Source organism: Haemorhous mexicanus, chromosome 7, assembly GCF_027477595.1.
Source record: "Haemorhous mexicanus isolate bHaeMex1 chromosome 7, bHaeMex1.pri, whole genome shotgun sequence".
Classification (NCBI taxonomy): domain Eukaryota; kingdom Metazoa; phylum Chordata; class Aves; order Passeriformes; family Fringillidae; genus Haemorhous; species Haemorhous mexicanus.
Window position 1 is genome coordinate 27,155,311 of NC_082347.1, and position 26,925 is coordinate 27,182,235.

At 36.6% G+C, this 26,925-nt stretch overlaps 1 protein-coding gene across 1 annotated transcript; it reads right to left on the reverse strand.

The window, feature by feature from the left end:
• Positions 1-253: 253 nt before the first annotated feature.
• MARCHF5 (membrane associated ring-CH-type finger 5) lies at positions 254-26,869 on the reverse strand. The gene is made up of 6 exons (XM_059851661.1): positions 26,588-26,869; positions 11,575-11,777; positions 7,582-7,712; positions 4,241-4,424; positions 3,641-3,807; positions 254-2,465 (listed from the first exon to the last, which is right to left on the reverse strand). The coding sequence occupies exons 1-6, from the start codon at positions 26,629-26,631 to the stop codon at positions 2,349-2,351; spliced, it is 846 nt and encodes a 281-aa protein (XP_059707644.1). The 5' UTR covers positions 26,632-26,869; the 3' UTR covers positions 254-2,348.
• Between the last annotated feature and the right edge of the window lie 56 nt (positions 26,870-26,925).

Below are 26,925 nucleotides of genomic sequence, written 5' to 3' on the forward strand. Positions count from 1 at the left end.
GCAACAGTTCTTTTCTTTTAAATGTTTATGAAACACATTCCTCTATATCACTTATTTATCTCTAGAGAGAAGGAAAAAAAACCGATGTCAGACTTAAGTCTTAAAGTAATTCTTTTCTTCATCACAAGGATATTTCTTTAGTCCATCAACATAAAATTAATTATATAACTCTTTAGGCACGCATTAAAACAAAACAATTTCCATTCAGAAGTTTTGCTACAGGCTTTTTGTTCAACTCACAAAGTACACTAAGGAGTGTAAAAAATATTTATTCAACCTAATTCAACATAACTATAATTTTCAATACTTAAAAACAAGATTTACAGAGTAATGACCTTTAACCACTCATGTGAAATCATCTTACAGTCCATACAGTATTTTATAATTGTATTTTTACAACAGCTTTAACTTCCAAAGGAGACAATGAGTTTTCCCATGAAACAAGTTTCAAACCCAAAAATTTGCATCATTCAATTCTTTCCATAAGACTTTAAAAAACAGTAATAAATTGCTTGGAAATATATACAGTGAAGACCACTGAAAAGCTGTTTTCTTGAAATGAGGAATTCTGTAAGAAATACAAATTATATTGTTTCAAGACTATCTTACAGAGTGTAGCAACTTTCAGAGTTTGCTACTCAGTTTAGGTTTTATATAAAAGTGAGCCTACTAAGACAAATATAATCAGCAGACTTACAAGGTTATAGTAATTCTTCCATTACAGCAAGAGCCTCAAAAGTATTTGATATTGATTGAGCATACAATTTTTAACACCTGTATAGGTTTTTAAAACTAACTGGCCTTTATATACACTTTTGTACAGTTTTAAAATATTACATCTTGGTAATTAAGACAAATATACTATAGAAAAGGTACCTTACTTTGAATTTCTCCTAACATACATTATTGCAGTCAAATAGGAAGTCCATTCTGCATTTACTTCATTTCTGGTGAAAAGAAATATTTACTAATGAATAATTCCACTCAAAGATTTTTAAGCTATTTTTCATGCATTTGACATACTAATATGAACAAGAGAAAACTTGGAGAAAAACAAAGAAATTGTTGTTAAGAACTTCAAATTAGGTCTGGTATGAATATGCAATGGCCGTATAATGTTTGTCAGAATTTACCTTCATAAAACAGTCAATTTCTGTTGAAATTAGGTTTAGAAATACATCAAATAATGGAAGTGCTAATGTCTCCCTCAACTGACTACTTCAGACATATGGGAACAGTAAAGCTTACTGTATAAATAAACTTTCTTACACATTTAAGATTTATCCTGTAGTTCTTTACAAAATGGAGCCCAGTTACCTTAAGCCAAGTACCCTGCTGGCAGGATGCTCAGCTCAGGTATCCAGAGTGTAGTGTCAGCCCCCTGCAGCCAGCACTTCCAGTAGGGCAGGAGAGCTTAGTCCTGAGCAGAGGTGAGTTACACGCTCAGGTCTGGATGCTTCAGGGGATGCCCTGCTCTGTCAGTTCATATGGAGCTTTAGTGTTCAATGCTGCTTTCTCACAGGTTTTCTATGGGTATTTACACAACATAAAGGAATATGGAAACTAAACAAGTGTTCTAAAACTTAACTACAAAATAAGCAAGTGAAATTTGTTTCCCCCTTGTAATTATTTTAACTGTGGAGGAAAAAATGCAATCCAGCACCAGTTACAAACCAGTAAAGCCATGAGAAAATGACACTAGGCACTGCAGAAGATACAACAGGACACTGAAAATTACCAGTAATAAAATGGTCACCTGAAAGCCATGCTAATTTTAACACCTAATATTTAGGTGGTTAAAGCTGACATACAAGTCCTGTAGAGAGTGATCTATCTTCTGCTTTCTCTGTCATTTGGGTATTTCACACTCCCTGTTTAATACCAGCAAAACTCAAGGAAAATTATTTCTCCTTGGTAATGACTCACATTCCCTTTCTAAAGCAATCTCCCTTCATTGTGTGAAATGCTAAACTGAATGACAGCTTGGGTACTAAATCACCTAGAGAAAAGGCATTTGGATATAGCCTACCTTACTACACTTAAAATGTTCTGTAGTTGATTCTTTTTTTTTTTTCATTCAGTATATTGGCTCAAAGAAAATAATTCAAAAGCCTATTGCCCAACAGAAATATCCAAAAAATAATGAAAGCCAAATCACATTCTTAGGTTCAGTGGTTGCTGAAAGGATTTACTCTGCCACAAGACAGTGCTTTATTGTATTTAAAGGAAAAAAAAAAATAGAGGAGCAGCAACTTATCACAATTTTCCACTACTGTGCAATAACAATGGAACCAATACAACATGGAAACCTGTTAGGTGAGACTCTGTGACATCTGGAAGTTACAGCCTTACGCTCCTTCTTGTTCAGGATAATTTAAAATTTTGCGGTGAGCTTGGCGCAAATATTGCTGCTGCTTGAAGTAAACCTTAAAAGCTCCTTTTATAGCAACAAAAGCAATTCCACCCTGAAATAAAAAGATATTTTGAAAACCTGCACAGTTCAGTGTCATATCACTGCAAATGTTCTTAAAAATTTCCAATCAGAGAAGATTTGTTTTCTAAACATACAGTATTTTCTTCTAAAGATTAACTAATTAGTACAGTTCCAAATGAGTATCTTAAAAGTTTTCTGTCACAATGCACTATTACAGAGGTTAATGTTACTTCAAGGGATTACAGACTGAATCTATAAAAGCTTTTATTTCCTTGGAAGTCTCCCCAGTATTCTAAATTTTAAAAATCAAAATCTTATTTCAAGAACAAATAAAATGCAGATATGTATCTGCTTTCCTCCCTTCTCTGAATGTATACTCTACACACAAGGCACAAGAAATAGTACTGATAACCATTCTATAACTAGACTGTGAAAAATGGCACTTGCCAAAAGTGGAGTAAAATAAAATCTATTTTTGTAAAACAACCTTTTTTCCCCTCTAGAAAGCTTTACAATATGTTTATCTCAAGTCTTCAAAATGTGACACCAATAAGCTTTTAGTCTGCATGAACATTTGCAATATCACTGTTTGATCTGCATAAAAGAGAGGGGTGCATAAACATGCAGGAATTGAAAACGGGCTGTGGTGACAGTCAGATGAGCAGGGATTCCATATTACCAAACTCAGTGTACTTGTCCTTGAAAGGCTGCAACCAGAGAGATTATTCACAAAGGAAGAGATTGTCATTCCCTCTCCATTTGAACTCTATGGAGAGTTAATTTTCCTCTCCTTATTAAAATAAGAAACAAAGGGTTTCTCTCAAAATCAGTAAACAAAAGTTAATATGAAAAGGTTTATAATATAAATCCCAGTCTCCCCTTACAGAGTCTGCTCTTAGAAGATGCTGGCTCCTCATCTTCATTGTCAGCCTTAATTACTGCTAAGGCCTGCCTACTAGAGTGGCAGATAAAACTTTCATCCTTGTCATGAACTGAGATTAGTTTCAGTCATAAAGACAGTCTTTCACACACATGATGTTTGTCCACTGCTAAGACAGGCAACCTTAAAAAATACCCTTCCTTTAATGAAATACCGTTCTTAAAATTCCGGATCAATTTATGTTCCTTTTTCCTTTGCCTCCCTCCTTCACAACACTTTACATTCCTCTAGTATAATAATTTATGAAACAGAGTATTGAATCTTACCAAGATTGTCCTTTGTAAATTTGAGTTAACACTGCTGAACATCAGCTTGCCAACTATTGTGGCAATAGTAGGGAAAACTAGAGCTCCACACAGAATACGTGTGGCAGAGACGTGATCTGCCAAAGGGTTGGCCTCTGCAGGGATACGAGGAACAGGACATCCAATGCCTAAAGGGATAAGAATGAGGGAAGAAAAGGTTACATAGCCTATACTGCCTCAAAAAAGAACACAGAAAGTACATTACTGTCCAGTCCCCACTCCACTACAAATCTATAGCCCAATTACTTTTTGAGAACTCTCCCTCTTCTCAGTGAATTTTCTGTTTCCATTAAATGATTGCAGTTTTACTTTCAAGTAAGACCCATGAATTTTAGTAACTTGTTTTGTTACTAAAGCCTGAACCGAAACCATGTTCCTGCAACTCCTGCCACACTCATCTCAGGACATATTACACAAACACAATCTAAACAGAATGAACATGAAATAGAGGGATAGTGTTAATCACCTCAATTTAAAAAGAGCAAAAGCTACTTGCCTATCCCCATCTCCTAAAGGCAGAAGTTCAATCTTGGCATTTCCTTTTAAACTGAATCACATTACCTGGAAATATGCTGTTCAAAATTTGTAGCTTATTAGAGTATTTGCGCCACAGTCTGAGCACATAGTCCTCCCAACGGATCATCTTGCCCAGTATTAGCATGACTGGGATAGTGGGAAGGCCAATCAAAAGGAATAAAGGATCAGCTCTCTCCATAACATCAAGACCTTCTTTGTGACCCACAACCTAGAAAATATGCATATAGTTGACAAACATAACAAAGGCCATAACAATGTCACTATGTACAAATGAACAAAAATGTAACCTAAAAGTTGAGTTTGTTTGAAGCTGCTTGCATGTTTTAAGTTAAAGAAAAAAGAACACTGTTTTACCTAATTTACTCTGTTTTCTCTTTGTATCCTTGGTTGCTTATGGAGCATAATGCAGGTGACCTACCAGCCCTATTTTGCAAATCATTATTATTGCAGAGAGCTGTAACAGAATTCCCTACCATCTCAAGAAAGGTTTCGTGTGTTTCTGTGTAACTAAAAGCCTAAACATCTGAAACACTAATAATACAGCAAGCTTTCCAAAATGCATTTAAAAATTTACAATTTTATAACAATTCTACACTCAGGAACTGATCAGATTCTACTGTTCAAAGAATAAATTGTTAATAGGTAGCTCAGGATATTTTTATCAAAATTTTATGGTTTTCAGGAATACCTTAGATAACAGAGATCACCGTATTTAACTATTGTTTCTCTGGACGATGCAGGAAGATGAACATTATTTTTTAACTGTAGAGGAAATATCTTCACATTTACCTTATTTTCATATGTAGTTAGTTCAAGGACTTTAAAGCATCATAATTACTGCTATGTCCAGACTTTTCTGCTGATATATAAAAAAAAAATCAGATGTTTCCATTTATAAAATGCACATGTTACAACTGTAACAGAATGGTGCCTTATGTCTTTTGAAAAGTACACTGCTTTAATTTTAAATAAATCTAATAGGACTGAAGATAAAAAAATTACAATAGAGTGGTAGATATGCTCTAGATTTGTCTCAATTTAAGCAGTATAAATGCCAATACAGTCCTTGAATTGCTTCCAGGAAGAACAGGCTCTTTCATGCCTTTTTCTGTAAGAATCTGGGAGGACTAAAAACACTAAAATAATAATTATGTTTGTCAGGCACTGGATTTTCTGATGTGTTTTCACGGACTTCTTGTTTTCCCCACAAGTACAATAACTTATCAAGTCTTCAATTGCACAAAAAATAGAATTAGTAAGTAAGAACATGAAACAACAGCAAAATTGTAAAAAATGAAAATAACAAACCCAGTACTTCTGGAATAGGTAGGACACAGGGAAGAAGCTACAGTAGTGTACCACAGTACCTTCAAACTGTACATTTTTGCCTTGCTCTGAAAAGCATTCCATGTTACACCTCTAAAACAGGAAGCTGTGTTATATACCACAGCCTCTAAAAACAGGCATAACCAATATTGTTGCTGCCAAAGATTATTCCTGAAAAAACGTTCAGCATTTGTCTTCCAGCTTCTTCAGTATCTTCTATCAAGCTGTGAAGTCTGACACTATCCTTTTTCTCCTTATAGTCCTTATCCATCAAAAAATGCTTCAGTATCTTGTATCTTTCTGCTTTAGATTACTGTATTTCTCTGCTTTCAGTAACTCCATCTGACTTGTTACTGACTTAGCTATCACAATGTCAATTCTGTATTTATTTTTCTGCACCTGAAGTCTAAAAATAGCTTCTGTGCTTCTCATTGGCCCTTCAACTAAAGGAAAGGAGTCTGAAATGCATCAGGAGAAAAATTGTATTAAACCTAGCAAGGCTGGGGTGGCAAAAGGGGTGGAACAGTTTCCCTCTACTACCCAGTCAATCCCCTCCTCTACAAGCAAAACTAAATTATTGTCTTGCCCAGCATGCCACCCATACAATCAAAACATTAAATCATGAAAATAGCTAATTCTTCATATCTGGGATTTGACCAGCTGCCTAAACTAATGTTTAGACAGATCCTCACTTCAAAAGCAAAACAACTTCAGAACAAAGCATTTATTTTTCCATCTGGCTACAGAGCTCTAGGGTAGCTAAAAAGGTCACAACTTCCTACAGAAAAAGAGCTCAGTGTAGCAGTGAGCAAGGAGAAAAGGACTGGTGCATTTCCAAAGTCTCGTTGTAGTATTACAGATGATTGTAATGCTCCTGTTGGAGCCACAACAACGAAATATTCAATGAAAAAATACTTAATGCACCACTCTGTAATACACAGACTCATCCACTGGAATGAAGGGGGTATTGAAAGCCATTACACATCACCTATGCACCTGCCCAACGCGTCGGCACACTGGTACAGGGAAACTGCAACCACTCATTTGGGCTCCATTTCTGCTTTCAGATCACAGAGCAAGTGAACCAAAACAGCACACCATCTTGACAGGGAGTGACCTGCAGAACTGCAGGACAGTACCACACATCTCAAGAACTAGTGCCAAATGACTTAAGAGCGAATAACCAGGTTGTATATTTAAAATTAGAACTGTGTAGAAGAGTATTTATTAAGATATTGGTTTGTTAATTCTATCTACAGCTGAATTAGCATCAGAAATACTTTTATGCTTTCAGGCAAAACACTGGTTATAGGAATCAACAACTAAAAGGGTAAGGAAGTGCTTCTCACTGTACAGTCTCTGAAAACTCTGGTCTCGTGATTGAACTAGAATTACCATGAACAAGTCTTTCCATAGTTAATAGGGTACCACCTGTCAACATTACTTTTCTAATTAAATAGTAAGTTCACAAGAACAGATGCAGGAAAACTATTTTCCCCCTTTCAACTAATCATACAGTCTGAAGTAATTATAACATTAATTTGCAGTGTTTTGTATTTCTTGTTTATGAATGAATTGCATCAATCAGAGCATGTATTTTCCTTTATATAATTTTTTAAAAAATCACATTATCCAGAAAATAATTTACCATCTTTCAATTTCAACCCTTTGAATGTTACTAGCAAAGTTTTTCTCCAAGTAAAAGAAAAGATTAAATCTCATGTCTTTATGGAAGAGTTACTCATTATTGGCAGCTAGGTGGTAATGGCACCTTTCCCATGAGAACAGAATTGGGTTCACCAGTCTGCCATACACAAGGCAGCCAGCCAGAGCAGTACTGGATTTTGTTAGCTGCAGACTGAACCATGCCCCAACAGGCATACTTGCAGTTATAAACTATGACCAGTTAAACGTGAAAACCATCTTGAATTCACTGGTAACTACACTGCAAGCAGCTAAGCATGTTTTAAGCCAAGGAAAGAGGAGTCTGAATTGACTTTTGCTTGCAGAGCTGGCAGGAAGAGGGAAGACGTGTGTACCTGCATGACCGTCACCGCTCCGTACGTAACGGCTGTCCAGTATATAGAGCCCACCATTATTCCAGCTGCAGCAAAGGGACATGCCTTTGAGATCAGGCGATCTGCAAGATCCAAAACGTAAACAACTGGACCTATGATAAAGGAAAAGTAAGGTTTCAAGAAAGAGATATATATATATAGATAGACAGATACACACAGATAAAAGCGTACTGTAGAAAAGTCAGCATCTATTGCCAATTAGAAAGAACAAACGAAGCAAAGTACAAGTCTGACATACCACACGTGCTGTTTAAGTGAATATATATAATATATTATATAATTAAAAAGCTATTAAGCTAAACCTGTAACTTCTGCCTACCTACCATTTCATTTTTCCAGGAGATTGATACACTGCTTAAAGCACTAATTTACCCACCGATTAGCTTCCTTTGTGTTGAGTAAGAATTGTTCCTTTGTAGAAACCACTTTAGGCTTTGTGCCTTTTTTATTTGTTAGATATTTTAGTTTTCTAAAGGAAAAAATAGCGATTTGTTGTAATGTACTTCATGTCCTTGTCTTTGACAGCTTCACCTGAAAATTCTGTCACTAAACTATCTGCTATGTAGTAAAAAGTAGCACAGTTAATACAAAAGATTCCTTCCACTGGAAGAAGCTGCATTCAGTATGTTTAAAGGATCACCTCTCAAAACACTGGAGGAAAAAATACTCCTATTCAGGTTATTCACTGCCTTTGACAACAACACATGAATAGGTTCATTGTTCTGTCTATGCACAACTGCACTTTCCAGACTTACACAGGGCAAGACAATAAATACCCTGACTACCTTTGGTGAGGTAAACAAGGGCAATGCCTGCATCTTTTCTTTGAGGGACTGCAAGAGCACGAGTGAGGCAAAAGCCAGAACACTGAAATGTACACACGGAAGTGAAAACCATCATCACCATAATCCGCATTACTTTTGTATTTGTCAACAAATTCTACATACAGACTGTCCTCCCACAGCTCACGTGCATGAACAGTTCCTGTGAGCTCCCTCCTACTTTTTCCTACCAAAATCAGTGAAAATTCTCAAAACCAGCCTACAGGCATTCCTCAAGTAACTAATCCCCCATGTCTCTCAAAGTTTACCCACAGTGACAAAATTGTGACTCCCATTTCATGACCTACTCAGTTCTTTTTCTAGAGAACAGCTCTATTGTGAATGACTTCAAAAACCCCAGTTCCACTCAGCTCAAGTCAGCTGGTGGAAAAAAACCAACAGGAACATCCAGTTCAACTCTTAATAGTTGTGTTTGACTTTCCAGAACACACTTAAGAAGGTGCTCAGATGTCTATCAGTATGCTGGAAGTAGCAGCAAGGTCATAACTGCAAGTACTAAATGCACAGTAGTTTACACATCTTGACTGTTTCCCAGAGTCACTGAAAAAGTTGTTTGGTTTTACCGTTTTGAAAATTTACATTTGAAGACAGGAGACTCAAATGACACTGAAGGTTGCCTTATAACACAAGTACTAAAAGATTACACCTACTGATACTAATCATTAAGAGAAACCTGGGTATCAAATCTTGAGAAAATACTAGAAAAAAATTATTGAAACAATCTTTTAATTAGGCCTTAGGAAGGAAGTAGTGAGAAAGGAGGACAAAACAGTTTTTGCTTTTTAAGGTGGTACCGAGGAAGAAACAGGAAAATAAATATCACTGATACTCAAAGTAAAGAAGGAAATATGAAACAAAAATATTTTTCATTTTGAAAAATATACCATGCTTTAAAGAATTTTTTTTTCTGCCAAACTGTTTTCTTTTTATTAAACTGAAATAATTATCTAAGAGATACTTTGGTTACTTTCAAAGTGGTAACAATATTTGTTCTATTTAGTGAAAGTTCTTGAAAGAGCAGAAAACAGCTCACAGGAACATAATTATCACCAGAATTGACAGGCAGTATCAAATCTAAAATGGAATTATGATTTTGAGATATTTCATGAGAAGTTGTTTTGAACTAGTAAATATATAAAGAAACACCCACTGTTAACTTATATTCACTGATGTCTCCTCACGTTGATATTACTTCTAAACTATAATCATAAATTAAATTTTGTGATGAGGGTATCCTTTCACAGAATTTTTAGAAAAAAGTTTCCACTAGTACATTAAGAGAAGTCTTAAAGTAAATAAGTTTCTGAACTGTGATGCCTCAGGGAAGGGTATGACTAATACAGTCTTCAAAAGACACCTGCTGCAGAAGAAATAGGGCCACTAGCAAAGCTTCTTGGAAAATCCTTACTCTGCCTGGTGTGACCTTGATTGACTTGTAGTTGAATTGTGCTAGAACAGCTTTGGGTTACTAGAAAGAGTTACAGAAGAGCAAGATGGGCTTACTTGCTTAAGGCACTTCAAGGTCATGACTGATGTTCCATGGACCCAGATTAATTTCCCTGCTCTACTACCAATGTCTTGTGTACTCTTACACAAGTCTGAATTTTTGTGCCCTTACCTTTAAAAATATAAGAAGATGGTATTATGAGGAAAAATATATCAAAATACCTGAAGGGAGTCTCACATACCTGCATGCAAGAACTGAACAATCTCATGCAAGAATTTTAGGCCAGCTTCAGAATCCAGGAATGTTGGAATCTAAGCTCTCAAATACAGTATGCCATGAATTGCAGAAACAAATTAAAATGCCTGTTACGTTAATGTATCCTGTCCAAATTATAGCTGCTACCCCTTTTTGCCATTGTCAAAATAAAATGCAAACGTGTCTCACATTACAATTTCATCAGTCAAGATACAAACAAGAATTTCAAACAGTATCAAGTTTTGTGGTGTATTCTGTGTCCAGATGGAAAGCCAGTTTTCTTCCCAAAGCCAATGCTCAATGTTATTGTTTGATGCCTTCTTTATGATGGGGAGTTACCCTATTCAGCAAAGCTGAATTGTGGCTGTTATATTAATAACTTGTAGTAAGTTTCATACAGGCTTATGTCTTTTTTTATATCAACAATGCAATATTGTTGTGTATATTTTCTTTCCCATTACTCAGTGTTCTATCATGGAAGTAAATGTCATCACTCAAAATTCCCTTGACACCTTCATTTCATCAGCCCTTAAGCTAATAAGAAAGAGGTCCTATCCCAAAGAACTTGCAGTGAGTTATTTTCAGCTCTTTCATTACAGAAATAAGATACTTAAAAAAAAATCTTCTTTAAAATCCTCTAAATGCCTGCACTCAATTGCTACATCACCAATTCTCTAACAAGCAGTTTTACTTTTAAACAAAATTAAAGTTTCCATGGTGACATTTCATTTTCTTGATTTGCTTAATATAGCCCATAGAACACATGGGCAAACGAGGGCTGAAATAACAGCAAGCACTGCTGATTTAAATACATGCAACATACTGTGCATTATCCTACTTGGCTACTCAAGTAAGAGACTCTGGAAGACCATGTCCAACTTTTTTTTTTCACCTTGACAAATCAAGCTACAGCAGTACCCAGCAATCATAAATATTCTGCCTCTTGATTACAGGGCAATATTGTCTCAGAAACACCTCCTGACCAAAGTGAAAGTATGTTTTTCCAGTAATGCCATGTGCTGCTTAGGAAATTCTCATCTGAATTTCCTCTGATAAAGTGTCTCTGCAAGCTGAGTCAAAAAAAGGATGTGTTTATGTGCTGTGTGGCAATTGCTGAAAGAAGTCACTTTCTCCTCAACAAGAAAAACAATCCCATTAGCCAGGAAATAGTTACAGGTCAATCACAAGATTTATCTGTATACCTAAGTGGAATAGATCCAAAATTTTTAGAAGGTATTTAACTAAGCCACCAAACAGGATGCAAGCAGAATATAAAGTTATTTCTTTCTGTCTGGAAAAGGTAATAGACAAGTTTCCAACAGAAGTGGTGCTCTGAGCACAAGAAAGGGAAAAAAAAAAGGAAAGCAAGAACAAATAAATAAGCAACAATTTAAATTATCCGTATCTTACCTAGCTTTGGAAATACTATTAAATATTCTGCATTGCACTGAGGACAAGCAACTCTAGCAGTACTGTTTCCTCTTTGCTTTTCATCCACCCAGCGCTGCAGACAAGTCTGATGCACCCATTTGGTGGAGCCCCTGCACCTGCAGGGCCTCACCCACTCTGCTGTACGATCATCCTCATCGGTAGCAAAACAAACCCAGCAGCTTCTGTAATCACAGGAAGGAAAAAAAAGATATTTTCTGCTACTTTTACATGCCTAAAATAAACATTCACATGTGAAAGCATAGAGAAAGAAAATGTGCATCTAGAGGAGATGATGGTTATTACTTCACTCTTATCACCAGAAGTGTATTTTGTACCACAGTTTTGCTATAAAATCAACATAATAAACATAATTTTTCAGATAGCTAAACAAGTGCTTTATACATTCTGAATTATTAATTAAACTTTTAGATAATTTATGATTAAAAAGCATTGAGACTATAGTCCAACCTTTGAATAATTCAACATATGGAAAATCCATATTTTTTAATGTTTTATCATCTCCTTCTACAACATTTTGGTAAGTTTTTTTTAATTTTAAAAACATAAGATCAATACTGTAGTCTGTTACTTAGGAAACTAAGTCCAATCCACTTAAATGAGAAAACAACACAAATGATACAATATATCATAAAAAACTCTAAACAATTATATCAAATTCATTTGCTGTCTTTGAAAAGATGAAGTATTTAGTTCAAACAAGTTGACTTTGTATAATATAAATTAAGTTACAAAGTACTTAAAAATACTATTGGACCAGTAGAGGAGGAAATTTCTGCTTTGGACAATTATGTGGGCATAAAAATTCAAATATATTAATTCTGTAAGAAGAAAACACAAGACTGACTGATAGTCTATACAAGCTCACCTGAAGTGAGCATAGAATCAGGAACTCCCACATATCTGGTCTGATGATTAAGCCAGACTTTTTGGTCAACTTATAAGAAAAAGCAAAATATGGATCTAAACTAGGTAAATATCAGATATGTTCAGCCAGTAATTTTTACTGTGAAACAATTTGCTAATTCCCATACTGAAGATATTGAAATTTACATAATAATCCAGAGTCTATCAAAATAAGAATATTACTATAAGTTTTTATATATAAAGATATAAAATTGTTTGATTTTTAAAAAATGTTTTATGCAAGCCATTACAATCATAGTTAAACCCTTATAAAGGAGCACAGCAACAGCCTCCTTATAATTTAACTACCAAGACACAATCTAATTAGACATTGTGACCAAACTTAACATCACAATTTTGATGATGAAGTTTTGTTCTCTTAACAACCTGGGTAACATCATTAAGACAAAACTCTAAAAGGTTTCTTATCTGTAATGAGTAACAGACAGTAACTGAGGAAGAAGAAACTGAGAAATGCTCTGACACTCGAAAACAAAAGAACCTTATTATTTGAGAATAATGATTGTGGATTCTATGCCAGGATGCTACAGTGGTTCACAATACTTTTCCTCTCACTTTTGATTTTGTTTAGCTCCTCTGAGGAAAAGGAAGGGGGAATCTGCAATGGGAAATTAAATTTTGTCAGGCTCCAACTTCAAACTTTGCTTTTAAGACCCCACTGTTTTGGGTAGTATTCTATTTGTAAATTTAAAGTGTTCCTTTACAGAAGAATAGCCACGCTTCTTTAATAGAAATGATTGTGCCTATAAAGTACTTGCAAGACATTCTTTAAAGCACTAGATCTTTTTAACATCTACAGTAGTAGAAGTAAAAAAAGTTGAAAAAGTTGCAAGTGTGTCAGAGTAGAAGGCAACGTGGAGCAATTTTTTTCTTGTAAAAAGGGAATATAATTGAGCACACTGTAAAAGGCATACATACAACTGGCATAATTATAAAAGGGAATACAAACTGAGATTCAGATTCCAGGGCAGACCAGAGAGAAAGCAATTTAATACTGAACAATCCATAAAATGAACCTGGAAGGTCCATGTGTCCAGTTGTAAGTACAGAACACATTATAGTAGGTACAGATGTAAATTTAAACTGTGGTGGTCTAAAACTAGAGCTTTTCAGTTGATGACTGACATCTGGAATCAGAACTGTAGTTGCTTCCATTCATCTTAATGGGAAGGTAAAATCAAAGTCTGACTCGGCTTTTTTCTGTCCTTCCCCACACTGGTTTGTATCAAAACTGTCATGCTATTCACTGCTGTAACACCACCCTTCTTTTGCCATGATGCTCCCAATGTGCACCTACTGCCATCCCAGGTGAAAGGAGACATTACCCTTCCTAAGCAGGAGGAGCAAAGACACACAAGCCACAGGTTAGTAAGGATCTAGATGAAAATGCTGAGACCAAAACTAAGATTTGTAAGCATTACAAAGTATGGCTGACAGGTTGGTTCATTGCACTCAATATCAAGTTCTTATGGAATACAAGTTCTTGCATTGTTCATTGATTTTTATTTACATTAAGAATCCCCAAATTTACCTGAACAACAAATAATACCATACAATACTACTGATAATTGTTCCTCTCCAGAAGTTTTTTTTCTGAATTACAGGTAAACATTCACTCACTCATTCCACATCCTATTTAAATCTACAACTGCACTAAATTTGTAATTCAGATTTTTATTTATAAATTAAAGGCTTCACAACAGAGCTAGTTAGGTCTAAGGAACCATCACAAAATGCAAGTCTAGAGTTATTCAAATAATGACAGATTTAATCATGAACATAATCTTGCTACACTGCAATTTTAACTGAATTTGTCCATGACAATGCTTATAGATTAAATTCTGTTCTCAAGTTCTCTGTCAAGGTTAGTAAGTCAAGAAAAATATGCATCTTTTCTTTAATTGCTTCTTGCCAGCCAATCATGCTTGAAACCTGAAAGACCTATGAAATGAATAACAAAATCCTTCACAGACTTAAACCTTCAGCAAGTCATGAATAATGAACAGTAAATTCCCTGTATACTGTCATCAGCTTTATCTCTTTCCATTGACAGCAGCTGTAGCAGAAAGGACTAAATAAAACCATTTCAAAACAGGTATCTAGGCTCTTGCCAGATTTTCCATTTTCTTGTACTGAATAAAATATGACCTTGATTCTTACCACTGAATCAGGCTGCTACTCAGATAACCTGAAATAGAAAGGGCTGAAAAGGTGGAACAAAGCATTGTTTCTGATAGAAATTCGAACCTTTTTCCTTGATGACTTTCTACATAGCCAAATCAATAACACTAATGTATTTTTCCACACTTCCTTGGCTCAAAAAAAAAAAAAAAAAATCAAAACAAAACATACAAAACTCCAGACCAATATCACTATTGCAGCTCTGAATATAAGGTTACAAATGCCTTTTAGATTTAGCTCCCCAGCAGATGAAGCTTTCCAGTCTCAAAAATTCTATTCTGACTCTGAGAATAAAGCATTTTTTCGATCTGTTGGTTTTTTTTTTTTTCACAAGCAAAGACAAACTCTTTTCAGGGCACTGCTTGTGCTAAGAGCAAAGGAGATGGGGAGAAAGCTGTATTGAAGATTAGAGATCCTATACTCCAAATGTTACATGACTAAGAAACCAAGGCCTGCCTAAAACCAGGTTCCTCCAAACCACAAGTTTCTTACTGGCAAGGAGCCCGCTCTCTCTGGTACCTGGTTGGAGATACAGCTCCAACACATCCCTAAGACCTCCACGATCAGACATACCTAGACTACTCTCCTTTTTATTAAGCTATACCCCTTCTAAAGGTTACTTTTTCCCAAAACCAGTCTTAGATGGGAGGGAAGACAGTATCTAATTCACGTTATTTAAATCAAATCTGACTCAATTTGTGAAAGCTGAATCCATCTTGAAACAGTTTTGTTTTCAAGCAGGTGTGAATGTGTAAAGCAATACAAAAAAGTAATTTAAAAGCAGTATGGTGATTCTCTATACACACTAGTAAAAGGTTTGTAAAAATTTCTAAAGCCCCAAAAGCCCAGCAGATATCCTTGTATCCACAACACTTAATGGAAAATGATTTGCTAGACTGGGACAGTATAACTGTTTTATAATCTGGTTTCAAACATTCAGTACTGAAGTAGGAATAGAAACATCTTGGAATTTTCCCCCTTATGTTCAGTGCCATACAAATATGAATGGTCAGCAAAACCAGAAAACTTCTCAGAATAGAAAGTCCTCTTTGACTTTTAGACCTAAGTCTTACTGTGGGAAATGCAAATTTGAACATGCATGACGTGCACTAGAATCATGAGCTAGAAACACAGTTTCCTTCTCATTACAGTTCATTCATAAAACAAGAACTCTTCTGCATTTCTCTCACATCATAAAGCTCTTTTCCTTAAAGTGGCAGGAATTTGCTGATATCTTGCTGCAAGAGTAAAGCATCCTTGTCCTGCTAAACACAAGGTGTCAGAACAGCTTATTGCAATTGAATTTCACATCCAAAAAGAAGAAAGTGAAAAGGTACCTTGAAAGAAATGACCAAAAGCATTCCAATCACTAGCCATAAAAAGGCACTGTTCTAAAGGATGACCCACAAGAAGTCTGCTGTTTGGAAGAGGCAATTTTTCATGAGCTTCTGTAACAACTTTTTACGCATAGTCTATGTCAACAGATAAAATATCTTGGATGATGAACAGTGATATGCTTTACACTAAACTGGCCAGCTAAACATGATCTTGTAGTACTTAGAGTATAAGCTGGAAGGCTAGAATGTCAGAAAAATGGAGTTACCTAGTAGCATTAGGCTGGCTGGAATTTGGAGCTGGCTGGAATTTTAGCAGGGGACAGCAAACTGTTCTCTCAAAAAGCAAGAGAAACACCTCATTGCAAATGCTAGTACTGAGCATTTCCTTTTCCAGAGTGTGAAGAACCAGCAGCAATAAGATCGTGTGCTATAGGGACACTGCCTGGTCATGAGAGAATGCAACCATAGCCTACAAATCCCTGATAAAGGCTACAAAGGAATACCATTAACCTGAGAAATGTTAGCTTATGTCATGCTTCACAGAGGAGATGAAGTGCCAGAAGAGATGAACCCACTTGCACGATGGAACACTACTCTTTCCCCAATATTTTCCCAGCCATCAAACACACCGAAATTTACTTTAATCTTCAATCCAACACCCACCTATCAAACTCAAAACACTCTTACACTATCTTAACAGGAAAAACACACAAGGGAAATACACTGAGTGAAGAACAGACACTGGTGCAAAAATAGTGGTCTTAGATGCTCCTTGGGGACTTCAGAGGATGCTTTTAAGGCAGCATGGCATAGCAGCCATATGCCAGCCTGTTTCACTCAGCTAGAAAACATGTTATCACTTTGTTTCAAAGTCTAAAATTCTCAAAGGAAGTCCTGAAAGTCATCTGACCTTATACCAAATTCTGCTCTGCCTAGTCATCAAGGATAGCCTGCAAAGCTGAGTAAAGGAGACACTGTTAAGAACCTAGACATACACTTTACTACAAAAGCAACGCTTTCAATAGAAACAGCTCAAGTAAAAAAAAAAAATCTCGCTAATGTTGGTGTGAACACATAGTCACACAAGTGGTATTTATATATAGGTTCTGACTTCCTCTAACCTCAGGATGACAACCTATAAACTAGATTTTAAAAAGCTTTTAATAAAAGCATGTGGATAACTCAAACTCAGTAAACAAACACATTAAAACCCATAGAATAATTAACTAGATAGTGCACCAGAAAGATCTACTGATTATCAGAAGTTCAATTCAAGCTTTATTATATTCTTAATTATGGCTTAAATCAAGGGGAAATCTTTCACACTTGCGTTCACTGCACTATATAAAGGCAGAGATATGAGTAAAGGATAGTTCACCCAATCCTGCTGGCTGCTTTCTACCTTGTGGATAAAATTAAACCTTTGACTGCCAGGCATCACCTATTGTGCTTAAATTTGGCCTTATTTTTTTATTGTCTTTGCTTCTAGCCAGCTTAGAATAAGGAATCCCTCCTCAGATCTAGCTATGTTGTTGGATTTTGGTCTCTAGTTTGCCAAAATCTAGACTGTCAGTAAAAAAAATTAGCTTTCATTCACAATAAATTAAATTTTTGCAACCAATTATTCAGACATGTTCCTTTCACAAAATCTTCAAAATTCAGTTATCTTAAAGGCATTAATATTACCATACTCTCACTTTTTCAAAAGGAAAAGGTGAGAAATCATCAAAGCTTGGTGGCCTTGCTATCCTCCTTTAAATATGCAATGAATTTTGATGTTAGAAACATTGTTTTATTTCCTAAGTGAGGGAGGAAGAACAGGGCCCTTCTAGACATGCACAAAGGACAAATCAGGAAAAACTACTACTCATACAATAAGCACTTTATTACTAAAACATTATACATTTTGCTAACTGAACTCTTACTAATGTGTATTAGCAGCTTGGGCTACAACTAACAATTTAAGCTACTGAGTACCTGCTGGAGGTGGGTAATACTGATTCTCACCATCCTGGGAAGAAAAACAAAAGTGACTAAAGCTAAGTGGAAAAAGAAAAACCAAACGAACAAAACCTAAACAAAGAACCACATACACACACACACAAAACAATTTACTACCGAAATGGAAACATGCTTTGAAAAACATGATTTGAACAGAAAGCTGACATGTAGTCAAGTACTTACATAGCAAATAGTGAAGAATTATAATAGCATTAAGTTAATCCTTTAAAAATGTAATGGATTTTTTTATAGTGCAGACAGCATGTGATATGATATGATATAGGGATAACATTTTCTCATGCCTTGTTTGACAAATCTGTCAATAATCACAAACACAGGAGAGATGTGAAGTAACTAGGAAATTACACATTAGAGGCTAATTAAAGTTACTTCCTTGGATGTACCTTTAAACATCTCAGTTACTTATTAATTACCTCTAAGATGACCAGAACCCAAATGAAGACAAAAATATGTTGTTTCTATAACCAACAATGCTATTTTGCACTGGGGAAAAAGGGAAGGGAGTTGCATCAGAAAAATACCAATACTGGTATTTGTGGTACATGTACAGAATAGATGACAGATGCTACAAATATCAGGAGCAACTTACATAAAGAATAGACCAAGTCTGACCTGTCTAAAACTGTAACCATCCTAACATTAAGCTGTTGCTGTGATAAGCAAATGGTAAGAAATGCAAAGTTATTCACTGAGTCTGCACCATGAGAGCTCAATCTCCTGCAGCCATTTTCCAGTGTCAGTTAATGCAGAAGTACAAATGAATCTTTAGGCACAGTAGCTTTAGTTACAAAAGTAAATATGTTAGCATAAACATCTGCTAGAAAACAAACATGGTTCCTTGATTTACATTCAGTTTTGAGGGAAAGTACTTGTGAAATAGAAGTTTGATGTTTTTTATGTATTCCAAGAGTTTCATGGTTAAACTGACCATACAGGGTAAGCAATCTTCCTGTTGTGTTCTTTCAAAGAAAAGAGAAGAAAAAAAAAAATGGAAGCGCAGTCCTTCGACTCCAAAGCTAGCAAATTGCTTTGAACTCAAGAGCTTATGAAAGATAATATTACTCAAGTTATTCTCAGTTTATAATTTCTATTTTTTAACAGAAAATTTACAGTATAAGAGAACAAACCAAAAAGCTCTATTTAAGTCAGTCATCTTATATAATCCTAATAATAAAAACTGGAGCAATTTCTGACCTAAAGATTACAAACAAATTTTAAATGCCAACAAGATAAATTCTTGGGATGTTAATAACTCAAGAACAACAAAAACCACTTATCAAATGTGGCAGACATTGAAAATTCGGAAATGTCTTTACTCTGAATAAATGTGAACAAAATTGCATGGTGTCTGATGGTAACATTAAAGTAACTCTCCTCAACAAGCTGTGGAACTGACTGCATGACTCACCAGCAGAACAGTCACAAGCACCCTGCACATGGTCTTCTGTAATTACATCCCTCACAGAAAGCTAGCTAAATGTTGGCACATTTTAGGCCAATAAAAAATATCCACTTCTAAACAAAAATATTCACATTCCAGGAGGTACTTAGAAGAAACAAATGAGAAGAGATCTGAAAGGTACGTAATGACCACATTGCAGCTTTAAAATAGAGGGTCTTGTCTTTCTTAGAATGTGAAGAAATACTTAATTATATCAACATGGCTTTAAAAAAAAAAATACCACTGAATGTCAGCCCCTCTTGTCCATGACAACTCTTCTATTTACCATCTTCCCATTGCTTTAGCAGTTTCTTTTACTTTGTACACATTGAAGAAAAGCTGCATGGTCATAGGAGGAAACAGGCAGAGATACCTAAACTGAGAGCACTAAACAGTTCATGCTTTCCATCAGCAATCACCTGAAAATCTAGAAACACTAACAACATATCCAAAAAGTTTGTTTCTGTGAAAGTTGTTTCCAAACAAGCACATACAAGGATTCCCTGGATAGCCCTTAAATCAACTGGTATTTACTTGTTACAGGGGAAACTATTATATAGCAGGCCAGTTTAATTTTTATGTTAACTTAGAAACAAATTAACAGCTAGCCCCTGATTTAATATAACTTCACTGCAATTTTTTAAAGCAGCATTTAAAAGTGGATATTTTGATTGTAAATTTTCTTATCCTACAGTAGTGTTAGACAGGAAGTGTCTAATCCTTCCCCCAGAATCACCGACACAAAAATCCTGAGCATAAGCACTTCCATTCAGTTTTAGAAATTTTTGACAAAAAGCACTCATATTAGCATTAACATGACAGGAGCAAAAATTCTTAAGAGAAAAAAAGCAAATTCCCAATCCAACTAGACAGGAAGTTATCTTAACTTTTAGTTAAAAATTTCAGAGCTGGTGCTAAACAGACCAAGTGCAGATTTGCTAGAAGGTGCCAGCGGACCGTACCTTCCTATTGGTACCTCCAGCATAGTATGCTTAAATTATGCAGGCAAATGCTACTGTGCTGTTTTCCCTTTAACAGGGATTGCATCTAGACTTGGTATCACAGAATTACAGCTTTTAAGGGACCACAGGAGATCTCATCAGACGTCCTGCCCAAGAGAGAAGCAACACCAAATTCAGACCAGACAGCAGAGCATTCTCCAGCTGGGTCCTGAAAAGCCCCACGGGCCAAGATCCGTATCTGCACGGAGCAACTTGTTCCCAAGCTCAGCTGCATAACTCCCATCCTCACATGCTGAAAACTTCTCTGTTCAAATTTACAGTTGATTCTCATCATCCTGCCAGGAACCTCCAGTCAGTGTTCTGAACAGCCTCCTTGGTAGGTAGAAGGTAATCAGACCTCCCAAGCCATCCCTTCTTCACACAGGCTTAGCTCCCTCCAGCTTTTTCTAGTAAGTCACATGCTCCAGCCCCTTCACCAACTTATGTAATCTCAACAGTTTCATTTAGAAACACCAGCCAGAAGCAGTTTGCTTTAACCACTTCAGATTGACTCCTCTTATTGTTTTGCACTGGCGATGAATTTGCTACTTGTGGTAAACTACAAATGCCAGTAAAAGCATGAGCAAGTCATACACCCTTTTGATAAAGATAGGTATTTACATCCTATAAAAATCTAGTACTTGGCCCATTCTGCTGCTGAGGGGAAAACAAAATGTTCATCAGAAAGCACTTATTTTCACACCAGGAATTTTCCACCCTCTTTGCAATGCAGAAAGGCCATAAGCAGGTTGAGATGTCAAAAGCACCAAACAAGCCTAAAACAGCTGGCATATTCGTTACCACTTTAAGTGTCACTTTAAAAAGTTGTTGCAAAATTGATACCTCAACCTTCTGATATCTGCCTATAAATTATTATACATATATTTATTCAATACACTTGCATTAACTGTCAGAAGTTTCCATTTCAGGGAGCACTTAAAGACACCATGGCAAAGGAAACCATTAAAGCTTTAAGCACTATTACAGAGTCTGAACATTTTTATATGGAAGAGATCAATAAACAGGAGTTTGTATAGCCTTTTTAGATAAAGTGAATGTAACAAATGAAAACATTATCTGAATGCCTTCATAATACATGGGATGCCAAGAGTTTGAATACAAAGAATTGTAAGTTGTCTCTCAGGAGTTTCTTCACACTTAAATAGGAAGAATAATTACCTACTGTCTGCAGGTAGAAGTTAATTATTAAACACGTCCATTCGTTCCTAAGCATATCAAAGCAGACATCAGAGATGGAAAAATAACATACATTAGACAACAGTCAAAAGGTTAAGACAGTTTATAAACAACATGCTGACTCCTGTATATTTCACATGGGCAAAAGGCAATGTACAGGTCTACATTAAGTCTCCACTAATCATCTTTACTGGTAAGGCAAGGAAGAAGTCAATCTACATAGAACCTTCACGATAAAGTGAAGCAAAATACTAAGGGATGTACCTGGGATGAAGCAGTAATGAGAAGGCCAAGCTATTATAAAGCTACTACTATTTCAAACTTTCTTTCTTGAAACCCACTCTCCAAGATAGGTGTGATTTTACATTTTCCATCCTGTATCAACATCAACTTCCAAACAGCTGGGCTAAGGACAGAGAAAAACAAAATTCTTGTTTCCTTGGTAGAGATTAACTCAGCACAGTCCATTCTCTACTCTTACACAGCCTTTCCTTCTGAGCATGAATAACCTCCTCAAGGAAAGCCAGGTAATTCTAGACACTGACAAACTTCAACCAGAAGTTAGGAACAACACTTTCAAAAGAGTTTAACTCTGTTGTGAAGAAAGAAAATAATTACTTGAGGTAGGACAAGGAAAAGAGACATGCTTAATCAGCAGAAGTAGAACAAACAGACTAATTGTAGAGATGGCATTCTGTGAAAAATAAAGATAATACATAAATCCTTACTGTGTTTTATGTTGCTTATTACTCAGCGTATCTTATCTGGTTGAACTCCACTCCTACAAAGTTACTCATGTGTCAGCTTCCACCAGTGAGAGAAATCAGAGCACAACATAGAGTACAAGTCTAAGATGATCAGAATAAACATCTTCAATCAAGGACCACACTGCACTAATTACACTGTTGAGGTTGTAGCATTAGGGTCTTAATCCAAAACTGTGTATTAGCTAACTAAACTATCAATAGTTAATTGAGCAAATAAAACTAAAACAGTGCCTGCACTTTCAAAGAAGGAAGGAAATGATTGATCTCAACACAAACACCACCACAAATGGTGAGTGGAATGGAAAGAGAAACTGAAAGTCATACAATTCCATACATTCTCTTTTTTTCTTGGAAAAAAGAAAAAAAAAGAAAATTACCATGGAATCAGATGACATCTCAAAAAACTGAAATAGAAAATCCAACGCTATTTTGCAATTATTGAACTACAATTGCTAGCATTTTTCCAATAGATCAATGATCTGGAAAAGAGAAAATTTAATTGCAACAGCATTCCTCTCTTGACAGTAAGAGTAATTTCTTAAGCAAAACTACATTTTATTGTTTAATTGTTTTTCCTTTCAATAGGGAATGGCAAGGGTAGAGACTTAAAGTCACATCATCTTGCTCTAGTTTTTATCAAGGATATTGACCACAACTAAGCAACTACCACTCGGTCAGAAAATTAAGAATGCTAATTCAAAAGCTAAACCATGCTAAAATTATCACTATGTTGATTCTTCAGCATGTACCTGCACAAGCCTTCAACAGATTACCCAAAAAATGTTGACTAACACCTCTAAAGACTGAAGTAACAGAAAGCAACGGTGACCATGTTCTGACCATGGTGGCAAATATATGGAAAGAAGGGAGCAGCTGTCTTTAATTTGGATAGCATATGAAATACCACAAATCACTGCCACAGGATATGCTTTGAAAAATAGAACCCCAGCATTCTGAAGCCTTGGCATACCCAACAGCAAAAGCAAGCTGCACGTAATTCAACTGAAGTCAAGAGAATAAAGCTTAAAAACATAAGTACATTTTAGCATTACAGCTCACATTAACAGCACATAAAAAACCCATTGCTACATAATTTCAAGTTTTAATAAAGATTACTATAATTCTGTAATTTATGCATTAAACTAACATGAATAAAGGCATTAAAAATAATGAAATAATAATAAAATCTCACCATTTAGCCAGATTACTAATACCTGCCTTAAAAGTGTATGCATTAGTCCAGAAATATGGGGTTTTACCATAGACTGAAAAGATTTCTGCTTGCAGAAAAGTATTTCAAGAATTATTATCTGGAACTGTTATCTGAACATGAAAGAGAAGAAAAAAAATTACATGAGGGATGGAAATTCCAATTTTCAGGCTAGAAAAGATGAAGCCAATCATATGGATTAGTTTCCTAAATGCTGCAGATGAGACAATCCACAACGTAGTGTCACTTCACTGTCATAATTCTTGTATTTATGCTACAGCCAATCCTTCAGGTAAGTATAAAATCCTTAGGTAGAAATTTTGAGTAACTGACACCTTACATCTTAACAGCTATTTATCTTCTTTATTATAAATCCATGGGTTGCTTCCTAGACTGAAATTATGCAGGCAAATAAAGGACGGAGCACAAAATACATCAAAGAAAGAAGAATCCCAGGCAAGAATGTAGTGATGCTATCAACTCACTCCTTGCACTAGAGAAATCCAGCTTTATTAAGGAAATAAACCTGTAATCATACAGGTATAGAATCTAAGAGTCAAGAGAAGAATCCAGCTGTTTTCTCTCCCAAACAGAGAATTAAAGAACTTGCTCTGGGAGCTCCGAGCCTTGTATACAAAGCAGTGCATGCATTTAGATCTACACCAACACCTAATTCTTGATACAACAGCATGGCACCACTCCTGGTAGTGATCTAGGCACTGGAAACAGAAGAAAAGCCTTCTTTTTCCCTTCCTCAATTATTAGAATCCAAATGAAAGTTGTCTTCACTGGAAAGCTGTTTTCTGCACCTTTCACTAAAGGATCTGTATTTTATTTTAAAGTACGCACTTTGTGTTAAGCTATAATAGCTTGCAATCACTCTAAGATTTTGCATACCTTTTTTCTCACTGAGGAAAACAAATATCTGTCATGAGCAAAAAAGATAACAGGGTAGAAGTATTTCCATTCCTCAGAATCCCCTCAGAATAAACAGATAATTTAACCATGGGGTATGTCCCTTAAGATGAAATACTGAAGCTTTATCATGATCACCACTACAAACAACATGATCACAGTTATGTACAACCTTCAGAAACATCAGATGCATAAAAATCTGTTTATTCAAATGTAACACTGCTCCATAAACCCAATATAAACCAGAGAAATTATTTACACCAACTGCATTTTGAGGTCTTGGTTAGTCCAAAATTCTTCTACTGATCTTGTGCTACACTCTGAATTAAATTAAAATCCTAAATACTTGGTTCCTTCTTACTACTACATTCATCCCTTCTGACACTCCTGTTTCTAAAGTTTCCTATAATGAGCCCAAGGAATTCTTACATGAAAGCTCCAGCCTCTCTTCACACCTCCTTTTATGCTACTTAGGTACCTCAAATTCTTTCCCTGCTGTCCTTGATATTAAGGAAATCAGAGACACTGTCCAATTGTTTCACATATCAAGCTACTCCAAGCAGACTAGGAAAAGTCTTTGAAAAGAGCCAGAGACACAAATTATAATTTCACAAACTTGAAAGGATACAAGAATATTAAATGTACATCAAACCCCACATCTCTACTACAGGTAACAACTGAAAAACAGTAAACTGGTTTGGCAACCAGGTAACTAAGTTCCTTTTTTTTTTTTTTAATTAATTGTTTAATTTAACTGTTGGTCACAACAAAGATTATAAACACAACCTCACAGCCATTTCCCAACAGGGTGAACCAAAACTTCAGCGTGTGATACAATACCCATGGGCATCAGGGCAGCCACAGAGAGTATTATGATTTCCTAGAAATCTGAATATTTATTACTAGACTACAAAATTCAGGATGTAGATTAAAGTTTGTTGGTTTGTTGGTGTTTCGTTTTTTGGTTTTTTTTTTTCCAGTTTAAGAGGAGTTGATTCAGCAACACTTTTATAACATAAACCATTGCTTCGTCATCTCTTACCTTTTCAGTTTTCCTAGAACACAAACTTTCCGTCCCCAAAACACTTTTATCCTCTTTCTATATCAAACTGGAACTTCTCATTCCCAGCTTCCAGGCTGCCCTGCCTCCCACAGTTTGTATTTCCATCACCTGCCTGATGACAGGCTGTATTTCATTAAATACACTTGCCTTAGAGGCAACCTGGAAAGGACAAAAACACCAGGGTTCTTTTTGATTCCTTATGATGAAAACTTGACAGGTTCATCAACAGAAGCCTGACTGCTTCTGGATCCCCACCTTCTGAGATACCAGGCTACTCCTGCAATAACAGGCTGTGAATGTAGTTTGTTTGTAGGAATAGGTTGCAAGGGCTTCATGGATGAGTCGAAATTACACTTAAGGAATCTGAAATGCTCAGTGGAACAGGATGAAAGTGCTACATATTCAAATAAAAGCATATAGAGAAATATAATAAATAGAATTTACAAGCAGTAATTATAGACGAGGAAAGACGCTCAAGTCATAATACTTCTAAGGTTGCCATTTTTAAAAACGCTCTAGAAAGCAATTACAGGCTTTCTTCAGATCATATAAACCAACAACAAAAAAAAGGCCGGCAAAGTTGGGTCATCTTTTGGTGCCTCACTTTACGTGCGCGTCAGTGCGTATCCAGAGGCTCTCCTAGGCCCAGGGACAGGCTCCTGCAGCCCCCAGCTGCCCCAGGGCCCGTGCCAGCTCCGGCACACACAGCTCCTGTGGCCGAGGGCTGCGGGAGCCATCCCTCCTGGCCCCTCAGCTGCCCGCGGTACCTTGCGCTGCTTTACGACAGCGCTCGCACAACTTCTGTCAGGCCACCAAGGCTTTTAGAGGGCAATAAAGGAAACCGGACCCGCGACACCGGCCCCAACCCGCCGCGGGGGGTCACAGGCCCAGCCCGAAAGTTCCCTCCGTGTACCTGTCCATGGTTTGCGGCAGCGCCAAGCCCGTCTGCTCGGCCATGGCCCCGGGCGGAGGAGCGAGCCCAGCCGAGGGCCCGGAGCCTGACAAAGGCGTCACGCGTGCGGCGGCGGAGAAAGGGGAGGGAACGGGAAGGTGGCAAATCCGCCCTTCCGCGGGACGGCCGGGGTGGCCCCTCCTTCGGCAGGCGGGACGCGGCTCAGGGCCGGTGGCCGAGGCAGGACGGAGCGCCCGGGCCGCCGCGGGGAGAAGCGGCGAGCGCTGAGCACAACCGCGCCGCCGTCACCACCGCCCGGCCCGGCAGCGCGCCTGCGCCAAGGGCAGAGCACGAGCGCT